This window comes from Rhipicephalus sanguineus, chromosome 1 (genome assembly GCF_013339695.2).
Source record: "Rhipicephalus sanguineus isolate Rsan-2018 chromosome 1, BIME_Rsan_1.4, whole genome shotgun sequence".
NCBI lineage: Eukaryota > Metazoa > Arthropoda > Arachnida > Ixodida > Ixodidae > Rhipicephalus > Rhipicephalus sanguineus.
Genome location: NC_051176.1, coordinates 32,401,523 through 32,422,487, shown reverse-complemented (window position 1 = coordinate 32,422,487; position 20,965 = coordinate 32,401,523). Strand labels below are relative to the sequence as shown.

General features: G+C 45.7%; 1 protein-coding gene across 2 annotated transcripts in view; it reads left to right on the top strand.

Annotated features, from left to right (window-relative positions):
• Positions 1-20,965, top strand: part of LOC119390243 (2-oxoglutarate dehydrogenase complex component E1) — a 126,417-nt gene that overhangs the window by 74,532 nt on the left and 30,920 nt on the right. For both annotated transcript variants that reach the window (XM_037657826.2, XM_037657819.2), the window contains exons 11-15: positions 6,320-6,499; positions 8,511-8,663; positions 9,536-9,638; positions 13,784-14,054; positions 18,345-18,472. In XM_037657826.2, the coding sequence (XP_037513754.1) occupies positions 6,320-6,499; positions 8,511-8,663; positions 9,536-9,638; positions 13,784-14,054; positions 18,345-18,472 (835 nt within the window). The remainder of the gene's footprint in view (positions 1-6,319; positions 6,500-8,510; positions 8,664-9,535; positions 9,639-13,783; positions 14,055-18,344; positions 18,473-20,965) is intronic.

Below are 20,965 nucleotides of genomic sequence, written 5' to 3'. Positions count from 1 at the left end.
TGTTGCAGGTCAGAGGAATGTGGTAAACCACGCCAACGGAGCATTTGACAAATTTGGTTTAGTGTCTAACTTCGCATTTAGCTTTTTGCAACATGTTGGCCATACGCAAGCACTCCAACATTGTCATTAAAAGTAGAAATTGAATTCTTAAGCAACACGTTCCAGCCCTTACAAAAACAAGCGAGCTGAGGAGCGCTGTGCAACATTGCTACACGCACCACGTTTGATATCAGTTTCCCTACTCTAGTTTGATTTATCACATTTTTATCTTCACCCCTTCCCTCGTTCACTTTCATTCTTTTGTGGAGCAGGCCCAGGTGGTGCCTGACGAAAGATTTACAATTGATAGTTTGCGCCCACCTGTTCTGGTTGTGTTTTTCTGTGCCTCCGTTAGTGTCCCCCCTGTTACGCCCATGCAGCGCAATATTCCACAACTTGTGTTAAACTTGTACCAACTAGCCCAAAGGAGTGCTTTGTTGAACATGCACATGATTTATTCGTGAGTAACATCAAGCAAAATCCTAAAAAAACTTACGCAATTTTTTATACATTAATTTATGCATTGTATTAAACATAGCTCACAGACATAAAAAATACACTTGGGGAATAGTCCACATTGGAAGAATCGGTGCTCGACTCACTAGTGGCAGAGCAACCGGCACACACTTCCATAGCATAGGCGAACTGCATGAGTGAGTGCATGGAAGAAGACTATGGTTGTGCACCCATCCGGAAAGCAAAACGAGTGAAAAAGTTATAATAGTCGTTAGTCTTATTGCCAAAAAGACTGAGTTAGTTTTTCAGGGTCCCCAAAACAGGAAATGCAACCACGGCGGCATTGTTTGTGTAATTTAGCGCCGCATGGAAACAGATGTAATCACGCCCCGAGGAGCAATAAACGAGAGAGTAACAAGCGGTCACCCTTTGAGAGATTAGAAACCAGACGGCCATCAGCTTTTCAGGTGTGAGAAGCGATAACCACCCGAAGGACGAAACCGAAACTAGCCGCACTGTGCACACGTACTCGGATGCGCAAAGGAAAGCTGGCGCACCGCTTTGGGGGGGGGGGGGGAACAAAAAAAACCCGCAGACATCGGCGCATGAAAAAAATTGCACGTATTCCCGAAGTGCGGCAGCACATGCCGCAAGGAAATGGTTGAAAAAGGCGCGTGTTTTAAACATACAGGCATGTCGTACATGTACGGCGAAAACCCTCAAAGGGTTAAGTACCGTATTTTCCGGTGTATAAGTCGCACCTTTGTATAAGACGCACCCCCTACTTTTTACGACTTTCGAAAGAAAAAATGATATATAAGACGCACCTTTGTATAAGACTCATCTATTTTTAACTCAGTCGACATGATAAAACACAATGACCCACGCAGAGTACATTGATTGCGAAATGCGTAGTCACGCACGGCACTGAATATCTGTAAGCAGCAGTTTTATTAAGGCGCAGAAAACCACAATTTATTCTACTGGATTTGAAGCCACATCCTCCGGCGCACTGTCAAAAGTTCTTCCGCCTCGGTTGGCAGCATCGCTGGGTTGCCGTCGTCAGCCTCTGAGTAACTTTTACGCAGCATTGTAAGCACCTTGAAGCACATCGTTGGCACTGCCTGTACTATGGTGGCTACCATACCTTTAGGGCATTACCAGACTTGGCGAGAACACATAAACAACGAACGCGCCGCACGGTTATCACACGATCGTCGGATACCACCTACACAAGCATACAAAACGTAAATGGCGACCGGAAGCCGGAAGCTGCGACTACTGCTGGACTGCAGCGACGTCTCACACGGAAACTGATGATGATGATAATGAAGTGGTACTTTCGCTTTTGTAACTGATATTGTGGGCGCTACAACGTTACAATGGACCGTTGTGGTGCTCTTTTTTATTTATTGCCTCAGTTCTGTGGGTTTAATTCTTTGTTTAAGAACAAACAATTCAAACAGTACGATGGGGCACGCGACAGTTGTGGCTTTTATTGCGGCCGTAATTTCCGTGGTCGCCGCGCTGCTTGAACAGCAAGTAGCTGACATCTAAGATCGCAGCCGCTTCATTGTTACAACAAAATTAGATATATTTTTACGAATGCTCTCGAGCTCAGTTTATCGTACTCATAAATTAAATATAAACAAATTGGTCTCGCAGAATACTTTTTGCGTATACAAGACGCACCGTTGTATAAGACGCACCAGCGAAAATCTAGGAAAAAAGGTGCGTCTTATACACCGGAAAATACGGTAGGCAGAATTGCCCCTAGCTGCTCTAGCCACAAATACTGCTTGCCTATTCATATACAGTCAAATCCCACTACAACGAAATTGACGGGACGCGCAAAAAAGTTCGTTGTTGCAGAATTTTGTTGCAACGAAATTTCATGTATAGGCCACAGAAGTTAGCAAGATCCGATGATCATGACTTGTCCTTTAGTCCCGGCAAGCGCATGCATTGTCCTTTGCATTTAACTCTCGCTAACTCGGACACACTTGGCCGCACACCGAGTGAATGTATTTTCTCGCGTATAACACGCACAAAATATACAGAAGATTTAGCGCTAAACTCGGGGTGCGGGTTATACGCGAATTTCAGTGTGTAAGTTGGCTTCACTGTAATGCAAGAAAGGTGGCTTTGCGTCAATACGCGAGTTATACACATGGGTTATACTAGAGCAAATACTACAGTAAAACCTCGTTAATTCGAAGGCCTCGGGACCGAGAAAAATATCCCAATTAAGCGGGATTCCCAATTATCCGAAACAACGCGAAATCAAAGAAATCAGTCAGAAAACGTGATGTACGGAAGTCACACCTTTATTGTGGCAAGTCAGCCTACTTGGAGAAAAATTCCTCCATGCGTGACTGACGCGTTCGGTAGTTCCCAGCACTGAAAGTCATATTTTCCAGCCTGTCAATGAGGCGCAGCATCTCAGCCTCGCCGCCGTTGCACTCGACGAAGCTGCGCACAACGCTCAAGGCATCGATGACATCCGCCAAAGGGGGTGCTCGGGAGGGCTCGTCATCGCTGTCAACATTAGAGGCCGAATCGGTCAATCTCGCAGCTATCTCGCTGTCGATGTCGGCGTAACACGTCTGCACTGTGCACTCGACATTTGCGTACTCGGAGAATCCGATTGGAGTGCACTCCTCGTCCGCGTGCAAAGCCTCATATCGAGCGCAGAGTCTCCCCTTCTTCATCAAACGGGCAAGTGACAGCGGTGACAGCAAACTCAGCGGAGGTTGCCTCTTCTTTCACAAAACCGGCGTGCTCAAAACACCGTCGAATAACGGTGGCCTCCACCTGCCTCCATGCGTGAACAATGAGGCAAATACCACCGAGGAGGTCAATGTTATACTCGTTTCCGTTGTCATAGCAAAGGAGCATTCACTTCAACAGATTGTAGCGATATATTTTCCTGGTATGGTGTATGACGCCCTGGTCCATCGGCTGCGATAGCGACGTCGTGTTCGGGGGTAGAAAGACCAGCCTGATTGCCTGCAGGTTCTGAATGTCGCCGTGAGCTGGGCAATTATCGACGACGAACAAAACGCTGCGCCCTGCGGCCGCAAACTTGCGGTCAAGGTGCCGCACGTATTCTTCAAAGAGTGCAGCCGTCATCCAAGCTTTCTTGTTGTTTTTATAGATCAGGTCATCCTTGGATGGCAGTCGTGCATTTTTGAAACAACGAGGCTTTTCTGTCTTCCCAATAACAAGCAGTGGCAGCTTGTGCTCACCGCACATGCTTGCACCAAACAAAACAGTGATTCTATCTTTGTTCTGTTTCCGCCCCTTAATGTCTGCCTCCTTCAAAGCGAACGTCTTCGTAGGCAACATTTTGTAGAACAGAGCAGCTTCATCAAGGTTGTAAACATCTGCTGCTTCGTACTTGGCGAGTAGTGGAGCCAAGGTGTGCTGCTTCCAGCCGTCGACAACAGACTGATCCGCGCTGCCACTCTCGCCACAAACAGTCACGAATGTCAGGTTGTTGCGCTCCTTAAATCGGCAAAACCATCCATTGCTGCATTTAAACTCAGAATGTCCAAGTTGCTGCGCCAGCTGGTTGGCCTTCTCACGCAATATGGTCCCATTCACAGGAAGGTGTGCTGCGTTGGCTTTCTGCAGCCAGTCGATTAGAGCTGCTTCAACGTCGGCGTACGTAGGCGGGCGTACTCGTGTACGCTTTGACGAGTGCGTCTTGCTGTAAGCATCGAGAATTTTCTCCTTATTCTTGATGATGTTGCACAGCGTTGACAGAGGCACGTGGTGCTTTTCGGCGAGAGCCGTTTTCGACGCCGTCGACTTGCTGGCCTCTTCAATTAAGCACACCTTTTCGTGCAGGGACAAGCTCTTGTACTTCGGCATCTTCCTTCCAAGCACACCTCAATCAACTAATTCACAGGGAAGACACTCAAGCGGAGACAGGAGACAAATGGAGCAGTCGCACCGAATCGCACAATGCTCGCCAGCCGACATCCAAATGGCACAAAGACTCCACAAAACATTCACTTCGCTAGAGTGGCTAACATCGCTGTTGAGATGATGATGATCATGATCGCAACCGCACGCATCGCCGCCTGGCAATTGCTAAAACATGGCGTCTACGACGTATTTCCGGTAAAAAAAAACATGGCCTTCGAGATCCGTACATCAAAAAAAAAATGCATGTTTTAGTTACAGCCTCCGAGATTCGCAACACCCTTTGCATATCTTGGAAGTCGCGGCCAAGTGTGCCAATTAACCGGGAAGTCGCAGACTGGCCGCACCAATTATCCGGTTAAATTTACATGTAAAAATTTGGGACTGCGCAAATAATACAAATTATCCGGGATTCCCAATTAACCGAGTACAAATTACCGAGGTTTTACTGTATATGCAGGCTACCCTCGAAGCGTGCCGAGCGCGTAGCGCCAGGAAGGAACGTGCCAAAGTTTACTAGAGGCTAATGGAAAACGAAGTGCCGATTGCTCCGCACTACCACAGATATAAGCGAGCGAAAGGAAAGCCGAAACGCTTCATGCCGTTTTACGACTTTATTGCCTTTAATTTTTCTTCCAGTGTGTTAGCCGCTTACTTGAGTGTATTTGCTATCAATGATCGCGACGATAGCGACCGCGGTTTTCTGCACAGTGGTTGCAGCAAACAATAGTTCCGTTTTCAATCTGTGCGTGCTGGCCGTGCGCGTGCCTTCAGAACTGCGTCGTTGCTATCTCTGATCGGGTCTACCACGGTTTTGACCGCAGCATTGCTTTGAGTCGGTGTGCGTACTTTCGTGGTCTCCCATGATCGCGTCAACACGACCGCATTTGTGTTTGCAGCGGTTGCAGCAGAATGTAGTTACGCTTGGACTAGGTGCGCGCTGGGCCGCGCGTGTGCCTTCAAAACGCCGTGGATGGCATTCACGATCGCAGGGCTTGTGACGACAATCAGTAGTTTTGTTTTGAGTGCTACATACGTCAAAACAATGGCGGGAATTCTCGAAGAACAATTCTTCCACAACTCGCACGCGCATCAAACCCGCCGGCAGCATCATGACGGATGGACGATCTGTCGCCGAGCATCTCAATGGCGAATAATTTACCGGGATGTGCTTGTGGTGGCAGAAAGCATGTCTCCGATGAAGAGACTGATGTTGCGATGGAGCCACACGGCTCTGGCAACGAGAAATGGTCGAGTTTCTAGCAGAATTTTGCGGCAATCCTAGGCAAGCTTCTTCTCCTTATGTGGTGGCACTCGTGAAAACTTCGTTCAAGCGAAAATACCCAGAAAAAGTGTTCGTTGTGACAAGACATTTTTCGCATTGTTTGTTATGGGCAGCTGACAGGGAATCTGGAATTATTCGTTGTAGTGGTATTCGTTATAGTGGTATTCATTATAGCGGGATTTAACTGTATTGCTTGAATTGTCACGGACAAAATTATGTGCTGACTATTATTCGGTCATCATTATTTTGGGGAATATTTAGAGGACCTCTGACTGTACCTATAAATTGTGGCTAAAGTGGAAGTCTGGTTGAGTTGGTGTGGCATATATGGAATTTAAGACAGATCAAAGGACAGGAGTCTGGTGGAACAAAAACTCAAAACAGCAGCGGTGAGGAGAAAAACAAATAAATAAAATAAATGATACAAGGAATAGCTTACCAATCACTGTAAGCTGTAGAGAGTCTGCATGTGCGAAGTCAAGGAGCAAGAAAATTGTTTGACAGCACTGTTGTCTGTGTCTTTCTTCCATCGGTCTCCCATCCTTTGCATTATGAAAGGATCTGAACAGTCTGGTTTCGAAAGCCTATGAGAGAGATTCTTGTGTGCAGATTGGCTTCACCACTGATCCTCGGGTGGCACGTTCTTCTCCCTACTGCACGGATGTTGCCCGTGTGGTCAATGCGCCCATCTTTCATGTGAATGCCGATGATCCTGAAGCTGTCGTGCACGTGTCAACAGTGGCTGCCGAGTGGCGCAGCCGCTACGGGAAAGATTGTGTCATTGACCTGGTAAGAATGGAGGAATGAAGTTGCATAGCATGTGTATTGTTCATTCGCACCGTCTTTGAGATGTACTTTGCTTTTGCCATCTTGTTGCCGCTGTGAACCTGGGGATGTGGGGCTAGTGAAGCTGTTTTCATGGAGCTTTTATCCCCGTCCACTTACTGTAAAACTCTCTATGTGGTAAATAAACTCAAACCCGTTTGACAGTTTGAGATGTACAAGCATTGTTGAACAGCAGTTGTCAGAATGATTGGGAAAACTCACAAAAAACGGACGTCTCAAAAGACTTGAAGAAAACATGCGTTACAAGTGTACAAAAGGAGTTATTGATACTAGTGTACAAAGGGTGGTGTGTATATAATCTTGGCTTGCTGGACATACTTGCACCAAATGTGGGTGCAGTCTGCTGGCAACATGCGAGCTCACTGACAGCATTCTAGTGGAAGGAGGACTTGCACCTAGTAAGAGATGCACCGCATGCTAATGGCACTGAATGATTGGCACTATGCGCCAGTGGGAAGCACTGATTCTGACTTGGCCAGCCGTTCTATAAACACATCAGAAGGAGTCACGGAAAGCCAGATGAGGCAATACATTGTCCACTGTGCTTTCTGCCAAGAGTTCAAAGTGCTATACTTGTTATCATTTGTACTTCATCACATTGACTGCTGACCCGAAGGTCGCAGGATCGAATCCTGGCTGCTGCGGCCACATTTCGAAGGAGGCAAAATGCTAGAGGCCCATGTGCTCAGATTTAGGTGCACGTTAAAGAACCCCAGGTGGTCGAAATTTCTGGAGCCCTCCACTACGGCGTCTCTCGTAATCATATTGTGGTTTTGGGATGTAATACCCCAACAAGTATTGTGTCCTCGACTGCAGGGTCATTTGAGAGACCTTAGAATGTTTACCACAGCTTTGGGAAAGAGGAAGAAAAAAAAAAGCCCTTAGTTCATACTTTTGGCAAAATTTGCAGTGCCACCACATTTCTTTGTTGGCAGCATGTTGCACATAAAGATAGCCAAATTTATACAGTAAAACCTTAAACTGAATTTCTTGAGACCAGCAAAATTGACCAAATTAAGTGAAGATCTAATTACCGAGGTCATCAAGAAAACAAACATGTTACATCAGTGTACTTTTATTCACCGAAGGAATCCCCAAATCCTACTCTTTCTGGTGACTCACTTAAGACTAACTCGAAGCGACCGTGATAACTTGTTTCTCATATCAGAAGGGCCTCCCATAAAAAAATATGGTAACAAGTCCATACAAATATGTCACTTGAAAATAGTGAATGAAGGAGGTTTGCAACAAGAAGGTAATTACAAAAAGGCATTCTTTTTTTTGTCCTGCATGATTGAAAATAGTGGCCTGAAGCACTCTTCCTCTATTTTATTCATTCTGTAATGGCTGTTTGCCACAGTGAGTCAAATCGACGTGCCATCACAGATGAGGACATCTTTGTGTGTGTTCATCTTTGATGAAATCGATTTGAATGAATCGAGAGTTTATGAGCAGCATTCTTGCTCATAAACTCACGATCATCTTGGATTCTGGCAAGCATTGTGCTGGCCTGAATTCCGAGATGAGTGTTGATGTTGCCAGGAAATAAACAGGAAATAAGCCTCTCAGAATTATTGAAAAAAAATTGTTTCCTGTGACTTTACAGATTATGGCTATATTCCTAAAAAAAAAATTGCATTCTGAAGAAAAGATTGAACGCCATCTCATGTAGGCATCTGTAGATGCGCTTGAACGACTGAAATCTGCAACATTGCACGGTACTGCCATGAATGTAGCAGTTTGGCCTGATGTTAATAACATTTGAAGAAGTTTTTTTCTGTTGAACTGATCCTGAAAAAGATCTTGCTGCTCTAGTCTTACTTGTGTTTGCCACTGTTAGTTACCCTGTCTTCAAGTAACTGTCTCTCAAGCAATATGTGTGTGTAGTATGCTGCCTGAACAATTTGCTGCCATGTAGTACTATTGCCAACTTGTGTCTGCTGTTGTGGCGCAGGTGGGCTACCGACGCAATGGCCACAACGAGGTGGATGAACCCATGTTCACACAACCGCTCATGTACACCAAAATCCGCAAGCAAGCAACCCTCCTCGACATTTACTCGCGCAAATTACTTGACGAAGGCGTTGTCTCTGAGAAGGAGATTGAGGTGATTGACAGCTTACTTCTTGGCAGCTTCTTGTCCTCTAGTGGCATGTGACAACTGTTTGAATTGGGATTACTCTGTGCACAGTTTACACAAGCCTGCATGACCTATCACCTGTCAAAAGGTGTACACCCAGAAGCCTTGTGAAGTGAAGCCATTAGTGTTTCCAGTGTGGTATCGTAGAGAAATGCAGCAATAAAAAGAAAAGCAAAAGATCATAGCTTTTACTGCACCGAGTAAGTTCCCTTTGCACTTTGTATTGTCTGGAGCCACTCCACTTTGAATAAGTCAGTCTAAGGTGTGTGTACTGCAGTCTTGCATTAGCATATAGGCTGTGTACCACTATGGTTTGGGCATTTGCATACTTCATGACTTGGGCTCACCTTGCCTCTGCTGGTGGCCTCAAGTTTGCGAAAACCATTTGCGGGCAGCAGCATGGCAGCAAAGAAAACAGTGAGTTTTTAGGGGCACACAGTATTCCCTTTTGTCAGTAGCCGTACAATTTTTTATTTGCACAAGGCCACAGATGAGCAGCAGTGTGTGCTTGTGACTGGTTGCACTATGTGCTTTCACCTGTATAAACCTCTTGCAGCACGCCTTCTTTATGAAACATGTGGCTGCACTACTGTTTAGCCGTGCTGTTGATCAAGCATAAGCTTAAATTTGTACAATGGGCAGCTGTGGTTTTCAGCAGGACAGGGCAGACTACCTCTGTGATTAAAGCTGGTCACAGCTGGGCTAACTGTGTAACGTAGGTTCCTGTTTCTGGAATTTTTCTGTATAAGCTAGGCCTATTTATCAGTGAGAAACTTTGAACATATGCTGCTGTGGTTCTTGTTAGAGGTTCTAAAGAGTTCTCAACTTCCAAAATGCAGGAGGAGAAGGAGCGGTATGAAAGTATCCTGTCAGAGGCTTACAAGAATGCTGAGAAGGAGGACAAGTCCTACAACCGGGACTGGCTGGATTCGCCCTGGAGTGGTGCGCTTTATTTTTTCTGCTGTCTTCCATCTCGCTGGCAGATATTCGTTTTGTTGCGATAGAAATGACAGGGACACTCCCAAGCAAAACTCTGCCATCACAGTTGCTGCAGTGTTCTACGTAGTCCAAGTGCGATAAAATCATATTGCACCTTGCACTTCATCCGTTGTGTGATCGAGGGAAAGCACGCAAGGGGTGTGTGTCATTGCATGCACGCGTGGCTCATTGCGTGCATTGCTCCACCAGCGCCTTCGTCGCTAGATGTGACAGGGGAAACAACCTGACGGAACTCGCTGCAGACGACACAAATCTCGACTGCCGTAACAAGCAGGAAGTCGATAAAGCGCAGCAAAAAATAGCTCTCATGTCACACACCGAGTCTCCGTAACACTCGTGCCAGGGAAACCGTACATGCTTAGCTCAAGCAGTGACGCCATATAAACTGCAAAATTTTGGAAAGTTTGAATATTCGTACACCCCTATACAGTATAGACCGCTTATAACGTAAGTCGCCGGAGTCGCGAATATCCGCACTATAAGTGGTACCGCACTATAACCAAAACAACCTTCTACAAAGGCTGCACTTGCGCAAAACGTGTTGAGCATGTAGCCTCGCGTGTCCGATAATCGACATATGCGATTTGGGGCGCTTACAACCACTTAAATCTCCGAATGTTCAAAAATTAACCGCCAAAGACACGCATTGCCAACGAAATGAACACGGGGGGAAAAAGCAAACAAAACAAAGTGCCTTCGCGGAAATTCGCCCACTACGTTTCAGGCCACCTCGAGGTATGTGCATTACACAGAATCCATGTCGAATCGCGACCGAAATTTCACGTGCTGAGCGGTACCGATCGTTCGATTTCACGGGCGCGCACGCGATGTCCAAGACATTGCAATCGAATCCGGAACCACCTTTCGAGAGTTGCATGTGCCAACCATGCCCTCGTTTTCATTAACGATATGATTCTCTTCCCTTCAAGTGCAGCCATCGCAAAAAGTTTCGTTGATTCCGCACAAAACCGCAACTTTCATCGCCCGCGACCGCTACCGAAAAGCAACCAACGCTGATTAGGCCTAGCGTGCGGTTCAGCATGTTGTGGGAAGTTTCTCCAAGACAACATGAAGATCGGACGTTGAAAAGATCGCACTCAAGCACTAACCCAAGAACAGCGCGCATGATACAAAGTTTGTGCGGTTTATGTTCGCGGCTGGGAGATCAACGGCGACAAAAGCCCGCCAAGCTCGTTTAAGTCCGCGCACTGGCAGAAAAGGCGAAAGCTCGCGTCATGAAGCCGCAAAACTTTTCAATTTCCGGACGAGGTAGCAAACGCGATATCTGTAGCAAGTGTGATGACGACGCTTTTCCCGACAGGAAACTTACTTTAAAGTGCACTTGATGAGGACGCGATCGTACGTTCCACGCGTAACGCGCTGCCGGCAAGCGGCCGCGGAGCCTTGCCGCCGCCGGTGCAAAGGCTACTCCGTCGCCTAGGCAACCACCATCCTTCCCCACTCGGCGAGCCCGCACAGCGCTGCCGCGGTCTTTTTCCTCCCTCCGCCCCTCGTTCGTTCACTGTGCGTGCCCTCGCCCTTCGTAACGACCTCGTCGCTCCCTCCCCAGCGGCGTACCTCACTCGCTACCGCGTTTGTCAGAAATATTTTCTCGCAACCGCATTATAAACGGTATTTCATCTTGGGGGACTGCATAATAAGCGGTATGCGTATACATGCGGTTCTATGGGAGGGTAAACGGGAGTCGAAAAAGACCGCATTATAACCGGTCCTGCACTATATGCGGTTACGTTATAAGTGGTCTGCACTGTAGTCGGATACAACTTTAGAAGGCAGTGGCATTTCCTCCTCAAAGGCGGATGAACACAAGCCTGCACCAATGGGCGCGTACTGGGGACTGACGTCATGAGCGGGACGGCCGGTGGCTCCGCCTTCGGAGAACATCAGCGCGTGCATGAGCAGGACTATTTCTTTAGTCGCGGAGGCGTTCAGCTGCCGCGCTTCGGTCGTCTGGGCGGGGCCTCTCCTGCATTCTAAAGTTGTATCCGACTGTAGTTTTTACTGCTGGCGCCATCTGGTAGACACAACCCAAAATTATTCGTTATGCGCAGTTTAAATTGGACAAAGGTGCTCCGCGGTGTTGCCGTTGGCTCACAATCAATAACTTTTGGTGCGTTCTCTGCAAAACAAACCAAAAATGATCAATTCTCCATCTCATTTTTTGAAAAAAGGTTCGTTAAATCGGGACAGATCACGAAATTTGTTTCGTTACTTCAAGTTAGTCAAAGAATTAGACCCTATGGGCATCTGATAGGGAATCTGGGTATCTTCGTTAAATTGGGACTTTTGTTAAATTGAATTTCGTTAAATCGAGTTTTAACTGTAAACATGATTCACATACGTACAAAAATAAGCGCAGAACAGCCGGCGCACACTTTGATAGCATAAGCGAATTACGCACTGAAGAAAGAAATTGTATGGTAGTGTGCATGTCTAGAAAGCAAAAAAAAGTGAAAAACCTATAATAATCATTTGTCTTGTCACCAGCGAGACTGAATTAAATTTCATGAGTCTCTGAAACAGGAAATTCAACCACGGTGACATCGTACGTGTAAGTCAGCACCTGCATGGAAACCGATGTAATCGCGCCTCGATGAGCAATAAACGAGAGAGTAGCGCAGTGGTTGCAGCGGGAGAGACTCTAAACCAGACAGCCATCAGTTTTGAGGGTGTAAGAAGCTGGAACTGTCCGAAGGACGAAATCGAAACTAGCCACCCGATGCGCAAGCGATAGCCGGTGCACCGCTGTAGTAAAGCATAACGAAAAAAACTGAGAGACATCGGCGCAAGAAAAAAATTCCACACATTTCCACAGTGTGGCAGCACAAGCCTAGCAAAAGAAATGATAAAAAAAGTGCGCTTTTTAAACATGTACACCATTGGCCATTTTGAAGGTGTTCGTGGAGGACGTAGATGTAGGCCATTGACTCTGAAAGGGTTAATGGATGCTGTGGCAAATTGCAGTGTGACCGTATTTTTCCTTGTGACGCCAAGCACTGGTGTTTCTGCGGGCATAATTCTGGACCCCTTCCGTAGCTTGCAGCATACATGAACTAACTACGCAATCGGTCTCCTGTTGGCACGCAAAATTGTCATGCGGGAAGCCCCGCGTCTTCACGTCGGAAACGGGAATGCCAAGGACACACTTCAAGGCCAGCAGGGCCTGGGCATCGGAGTTCATGAATCGGGCTGGCTTGACGATGACGAGTGAATGCGTGTAGTCAGTCCAGTGAATGCATTAATAAATTTCCTATGTGAAATGTGCTTGCACATTTTTTTTTTCTTTTGATATGTGATTTAGAGTGGTCAACCTACATTCGGGTAGACTTAAATTGTGTAAATACTAGGCTTGTGCGAATAGTAAATTTTAGGTTTGAAGCAAAGTTGAAACGAGTAGTAATTTGGTCAAATAATTTCGAAGCGAATTCAAATAGTATATATCACATATTATAAAAGAAAAATGAGCATACTTGTCCTGACCCAACTAACCTGCACAAAATTTTTTAAAAGTTAAAGCAAGGCATGGGCAAAGGGAAGTGGAAGCAACTTTGAACAGTAGCAGGATTTGACTTCCGGTAGAATGCAAGTGCTAAACTATAGAATACATTACGTTTTAAAGTTTACTATACTTAAAAAATGATGAATCGTGCAAGTGTAGTATTTTCATTTACCTTGAAGTGTGGCTTCGCGGCAGTTCTGATTGCCCCTGGATAGGCGTATTCACGGTATAGCACCCCTCCACTGTAGTGAAGCCACCTCTACAGGGGGGGGGGGGGGTTACATGCAGTTTATATGTGTATTCGTTCATTTCGAATACTTCGAAATTTCCAATAATTAAAATTCGTTTCGAAGCGAATAAGAATACTGTAATATTCATTCGAATATTCGAAGTGCTCGTATATTCGCACAATCCTAGTAAATATGGTAGGTTCCATGGCGGCTGGCAGGAATTAGGAAAAAATTTTTATAATGCAATCTACCGCCCCATATGCATATACTTTGGGGTTTTGTCAGAACAACCACGCTTGTTTTTGTGTGTGGTAAGTCATTAGTAATGTGGATTGCAGGTTTCTTCGGGGAGCGTGATCCCATAAAGTGTGACCCAACGGGCGTGCCAGAGGACATCCTGCAACACATAGGCATTGCGTTCAGCTCACCCCCACCGGGCAACTTCAAGATCCACCCGGGTCTACGACGTATCCTCAAGGCACGTCTCGAGATGGTGGAGCAGAAGATGGCTGACTGGGCCCTTGGCGAAGCCATGGCCTTTGGCTCCCTGCTCAAGGAGGGCATCCACGTGCGCCTCAGTGGACAGGATGTTGAACGGGGAACATTCAGGTGTGCTCCTTGCTTTTGCTGCTTACCATGCTCTCAGGGCATTTGCTTCAGTGCCAAAGGGAGTGCATCTCTCAAATAATAGACTGCATTGTGTCCTAGAGTAAACTTTGAATGTTTAGAGCAGGGGTTCTCAAACTTTCTGGCCTTGGGGAACCCCAACGGCTTTTCCAGAGTGCCGTGGAACCCCCCTACCTTTTTCTTGAGCATGAATACAATCGAAAGCGGGGGGTGGGGGGTAGGTGAGAACACCTTTCGAGGCGCGCAACCACAGTATTAACACTGCCTATTCTCTCTTCTATAATATCGAAGGCCTTCGCCATTGATGCAAAACTCCCGATCATACAGACTTGCGATTCGCTCCGCTCCGCGAGTCTCGTAAAGCGGCCACCAACCATACGCTGCATGCTTCAGGCACAGTGCAGCTTAAGCAGTGTGTTCATACAAACGAAGCGCCGGACGTACAGAGGCCCGTTTTTTTTTTGCGAAACAAAAAAAAAAGGAGGCATGCCAGTTGCACAGTGATACGGCCGTCGACCGATGCACCGGTTGTAGTGCTAAGCCTAAATGTTGGTGTAGCCCTCTTACGCGTATCAAAGTGCTTGTTGCGCGTTTTGATTACAAATCCGACATAGAGCAGTGGCAAATCACCGTGTATGAAAGCTGTGCCACATGATTGCCAACGCGCCATGAGCCACAAATAAAGCAACGAGGTACCCATTAATGTAATTTGAACTGGTTTGAACGCTCATGAGCATGAATTACCAGCGGTTCGTGCGTTCTGTCACCTCGGGTCCACAAGTCATGTGTTTCATGGCACACACTAGACGACGAGTCTTTAGTACTGCTACCACGTGGGTCTCTCGCTACCCGCAGACACCCGATGCGAGGATGCGGCATGCGATGGCTTTGTTAAATGCCAAATGCAATGCAAATTTACTTGTCTAAATAAATAAACTAGTTGCTAACGGGGGTAAAACGGGAGCGAGTTGCATTCGTTCTGGCCGTTCGCGGAACCCAAAGACGTTCTTCATGGAACCCCTGTGTTCCGCAGAACCTACTTTGAGTACCCATGGTTTAGAGGATTGCGTTACGGTGGCACAAGTATGAAAACAGTACCGCTAAACTTGTGATGTTCTTGAAAAATTTCTCAGTAACATTATGAACAGTTTCGAAGTATTGTTTTTGTAACAAGTATACACCTTCAAGTGCATAGTTGCTTTAAAGACAATTAAAGAGAAAAACAGTTTTACCTGCATTTCGAAGTTTCAATTCCACAATACCAAAGACCACTGTAGCCATTTTTCACACCCTGGTGAACCAGCGAAGCTGTAAAAAGATTATGGGTGACACCACAGCTTTAAAGTTGCCATCCCATACAAGCTTGCCATGACATCGTAGCTTTTGACAGCTTGTGCTACGACAGATGTTCGCAAAGTTTCTGGCTCTGAAGAACAAAAGCACCTTTACCAGAGGGCTGCGAAACATCTGCCCTGAATCCACCCTTTTAGCATACACCAAGAAATGGGGGGGCAGGCATCACTGGTGCCCTATTGGCGTGTTATCTTCACTCTCAAAGGAACTTGCGGTGATACACAAGAAGAAGATAGGCATGCAATTTTCCTTGTGCTGTTCTGCCTACATCAACTATGCATAGGCTTACTGTTTTAGGCACTGTGTGCTGTAAACATTGTCTTAATGCAAACGATGTGTTGGATGTACAAGCTTTATTTTTTGAAAAAAGGGGAGGGGGGAATAAAAAAATTAATAAACGGTGTAACAACCAGCTGCTGTCAGAAGCTGTTCGTTACACTCACTGGGCTTTCAGCACAGCCAGCTGGTTGTGCTGTTAAAGGAGTCCTGACACAAAAATTTTCGCCCCGCGTTTTTTTGCTGCAATGTGTTGCTGGGGGCCTGTTAGTCATAACACGGCACATCGTTTGCTGCAGCACGCGACAGATAATTAATTACAAGCTCCTCATTACCGACACAGCCTCAGTTTCGGTTTGACAGAGCTCCAAAAACGACAAGCCGCCGAGTGCAACTATCACCACCTAGCGAATGAAACGGTCGGTCACGTGAGCACACAGAACAGTGACGCATTTCCGCGCGGTCTGTCTTTGCCGGGCTCATCGTCGTCTGATGGCGATGATTTTCTTGCGGCAGGGATGGAAGGAATTTTCGACGTGGCGAATCACTTCAGGTTTGACCCGCTGGCGAGGGGCGATTCGTCGGGAAGCGCGTCAAAACAGAAATGGCGGCTACGACGTCATCATAACTTGTACCGGCTGCAACGGTTACGTAGAGGAAGTAGGGGGGTCACCTCGGGTCACCTCCGAGGGTGTCAATGCACTAGGTGCGGCCTGTAATGCTGGATGGCGCTCGTGAACTTCAAAATTCATATAAAATACCTTCCAAGCTTTATTCGCTGCCGATATTTTGCAGATGGTAAACGCACGTACACGGGAATCGATCCAGCAGGCTATCTCGGCCGCGAAATTTTGTGTCAGTACCCCTTTAAGGGTGGACGTGGCAATGGTAATGGTAAATTTGGCCAAAATGTTCAATTTATCAGTTTATTGTTGTTATTATTTTTTGCAATCCTCAGTCCATTTCTTGCATCATGGTGAAATATTCAGAAAAAAAAAAAACACTTTACTGGTGTGCTGTCGTCAAAAACTGGGAAAATGGGGCTTTAGAACATGCGAATCTTGCAGCTTTCTCTTGGCTTAGTGCCGCCATCTTGGCATCATCATAAAGAGGAGACGTCGGAGCTCAAGGTAGCCACAATGCTGCATTTCTCCATAAAAAATAGAACCAGCTCCCTTCTGAGTTGCGTTTGCTCAGCTTTCATTTTTTGTGCAGTTGCTGTCAGTCGTCCCTGTGCCATTTCACAACAAACAAAGATATAACCATTCCGTTTTTTGCACTTGAGATCCTGAAACATTGGTGAGTGCCTTACGTAAAGCCGCCCATATCTGTCTGCACATCATACAGATTTTTATAATTGGCATTTTGTGGAAGTTGTTAGTAAGACAATATGTACAGGACATTTGAAAAATTTGTTGTGGGCTTACTTGGATATTAAAAAAAATACACCAACAGTTTTACGGCACAGAATAAGCCCCTGTGAATATCCTTATGCAAAAATCTTGGCGAGCATATGCCGAATTCATTAATTAATTTTGGGAGGACAATGAGAGTCTATCAAGTGTTGTAACTCAAAAACTACAGCAGATAGCTCAAAACCAATTTCAGTTATGATATCAGCATGCCAAATTTCATCACTTTATCCCCATAACTAAGAAAAGTAGTTTTAATTGCCACGTGCCCCCTTAAGTGTTAAACGATTCCCAGCCATGGTGACTGCATTTCAATGGGGTGAAATGCAACAACACCCGTGCACTTAAATTTAGGCATGTTTTCAAGCACCGCAACAGTGGTCAAGATTAAGTTTCCCACTATGGTGTGCCTCACAACTGGGTTATGGTTTTGGCAAGTAAGACCTCAGAATTTATCATATTTCTTTTCTATAAAAGTGTAATTTTTCAATTTCGCTTTATTGGATGTTTCTTTTTCTAGTCGCAAATCTGTAGACGCGAATTTTAACAGGCTACAAAACGGACTAGGATCATTTATTGGCTTAAGAGAAATTCAGGAAATATATGCCGCTGCCCTGTCAGTGGTTGTCGCAGCAGCCGAGTGCTTCACCTCCACGCCACAAAATGCTGCGTTATCTTCATCCCGTTGTGCCTTACTCAACGCTTTTCTTCGTACAAGTTTATTTTTTTGTTTGCTCGTAATGCCACTAGTGGTGTTTTTACAGCGGGAACGATGGAAGATGTGGTCAGTGTAGTGATTGTCTCCGGGTAAAAGGGCGAGAATCTTGCGGCTCCCGCAGAAATTTTTGCAAAAGTTTTTGTGGGTAGGCTCTCTGCAAGCAGCTGTAATGACAAAATTTTTCCCTATGTATAAGCACCTGGTGATAGGCTGGTGCTCGGGCATCTATTGTACCTATTATGGGTTCTCGATGACATGGTGATGGCAGCATGATCACCATGGTGACTGTGACGAACTGCACTTATGGAAAACGAGTTTGCCAATGCCGCCCGAGGTTACTTAAAATGAGTGCCATTGTGTTTTTGACATAAACAGTGACCTGTTCTGCTGACCCGACAAGACAGTGTTCTGTCACACTGTTGGCTATGTTAAGATGAGTGTAGGTTTTTTCGGCCTACAATGTGGTTCTTGGCATTTTCGGGGCTTTGAGATACTCTGCTCCTCCTGTGACAGTCACCGGCATCACGTGCTGCACCATCAGACGATCGACAAGACGACCTACCGACCCCTGTGTCACCTGTGGCCAGACCAGGCGCCTTACACAGTCTGCAACAGCTCTCTATCGGAGTATGGTGTACTCGGTGAGCTCTTTTACTCACAAATATGTTGTGTTTCATTCGTGCCTGTTCTGTGCACATGCACATCTGTGGACTGCTCAATATTAGAATGGTCGTAGAAGCATGAAATCAAAAATTGTCATCCGTGCACCAAGGTACTAAAGGAACCCATTAGTGTTTCTACAAAATAAACCTGTGTGGTTGAACAACAGTTTGTCCTTTTCTGTGGATTGAACTTGAGACTGAAGCATTCTGGGGCGGTCACTCTACAATCTGATCTAACAGGATCCTAGCATATTTCAGACTGAGGCAAAATTAATGGGCAGCTTTATTCACAGAAAGAAATAGACTCCGTGTAACAAGCACCTTCTTGAGTAATTGTAGAAATAGTAAGGTGATGTGGAAAATAATAATAATTGTAGGGGTTTAATGTCCCAAAACCACGACATGATTGCAAGAGACGCTGTAGATGAGGGCTCAGGAAATTTCGACCCCCTGGAGTTCTTTAGCGTGCACCTCAATCTAAGCACACGGGCCTCCAGCATTTTCGGCTCCATGGAAAATGGGGCCGGAATTGGATCCTGTGGATCAGCGCCCTAGCCACTAAACCACCGTGGCGGGTGACGTGGGGAAACAAAAAGCGATTTCATAATGTGCAGAGAAGTGGTGGACAAGGTAAAGTGTAGTGATCACAAGCTAGTGGATTGCTCTCAACCTGGAGAGACAAAATCTAAGAGTTTAGGAGAACAAGAAAGGGATGACATAGAAGACTGATTTCTGAAGCAGCAATACAAGTTGGAGGTGGCTGATAACTCAAATATGAACTTCTAAAAAGAAATGTCAACAAGAACAGCTAGAAAAAATGTTTTCTGCAAGGTGCTTTGTCTGTGTACAAAGTGTATCATTCATCATGCTCTGAATGAAGTTGCTGCAAAAAAAAAATATTTGTCTGCTGCGTTGCAGCTTAAGTAAAAGAGTTCTTTTTCCTGAGCCAGAAAGCTGCTTTGCTATGTTTTGTTTTAGCAGTGCTGTCGTAGTATAGCAGTTAACCGTGCAACATCATGGTTTGCTTACCACAATGCCTCACTGTTTTATCTGTTACACTGACTTGCTAGCTGGGGAATTCTGCTGCTTGGCACAATTTGCAGATTTCATTCCTGACCACAGTGGCCTCATTTCCTTGGGTGCAGAATTCAAAAATGCTTGTGTACTGCATTTTGGGTGTGCAATAAAATGAACCCCACGTGACAAAAATTGATACAGTGTACTATCAACGTCAAATGAAACGCGAACGGCAGAGTGCGTGGATCAAGCATTAGCAAAGGTGCAGCCAGTGCAGTGACCATTGACAGGCACGCACATCCGGTTTGGCAGCACTGCACAATCCCCTTAAACTCCGATATTTTCGCGTCTGTTCTACTTCTGATATTCGAAACGAACTAAAAATAAAAGAAATCAAAGAAAGTAAAAGTGAAAACGATCAAAAGCATTTGGCACGCCCACGCCGGCCACCATTATCACCATATCAACATGTCAGAACAAGACAAGCGAAAATATTGTACTATAGAGTGATCGCGGCAGTCCTGCCAAACCGGATATGCGTGCCTGTCAGTGGTGATGACTGGTGACGGCGTGCACTATAGCTTTGCTAATGATTGATCCATGCGCTCCACTGTTCAAGTTTCATTTGACACCAATAGCACATCTCAGCATCTGTCCTTGTTCTGGTTAATCTCCTTATTCTCCTCTCTCTTGACTCCATCAGTTCTGTTTCATGTTCAGTGTGTTTCACTGTGAAAGGGTAATAATGGTAGTAGTATGTCAATTGTGATGACCGTATTTCTCTGCACAATTGATTCTCTCGCGTTACCCATTGAAACTGTGTCTTAATATAAATTAACCATACTTAAGCACTGTACTGTTGCAACGAATGCCTAAAACATGGTCATGGGGTAAAAATAGGTAACATGCAAAGTACAGGAAATATAAAAAAAATGCCTAAAGCCTAAAAAGGGCATACGGTGTGTGTATCATCTTGGTGATCGAGCGAGACATGACACAGGAGTGTGATGTGAACAAACAGCATATCTTTATTGGGCGACCTTTATATGCTGGGCAGAACGAGAACGGCTGCGTACCCTCGTTGCACAAGCATATCTTGAGGGGGCGGGTTGGACACGAGGCGCAAGATACGATACAGTGTGGATTAAAGGGTCAGCTGCTCTCAATGGTCTTGGTAGGATCTAGCTGGTGTGCAGCCTTAAAGGCTACAATGGGAAGACCTTTGCAAGTTTTACAGGTGCGATTCTGGTTATGAGGATGCTTAAAGGGTCCGGTCAAGTCCCACTGATCGTAAAATAATAATCACTGGCTCTTAAAGAAGAATGCTGACTGTGCACATGGTTCTGTAATGATAGGTGATGTCTTCAAGGTCTCTGGTGCATTTTTTAGCAAACCCACACCTCTTTATAGCAGTTGTATTTTTAGTTGTTTTTGCTTGGGCAGTTGGGCTTTGCC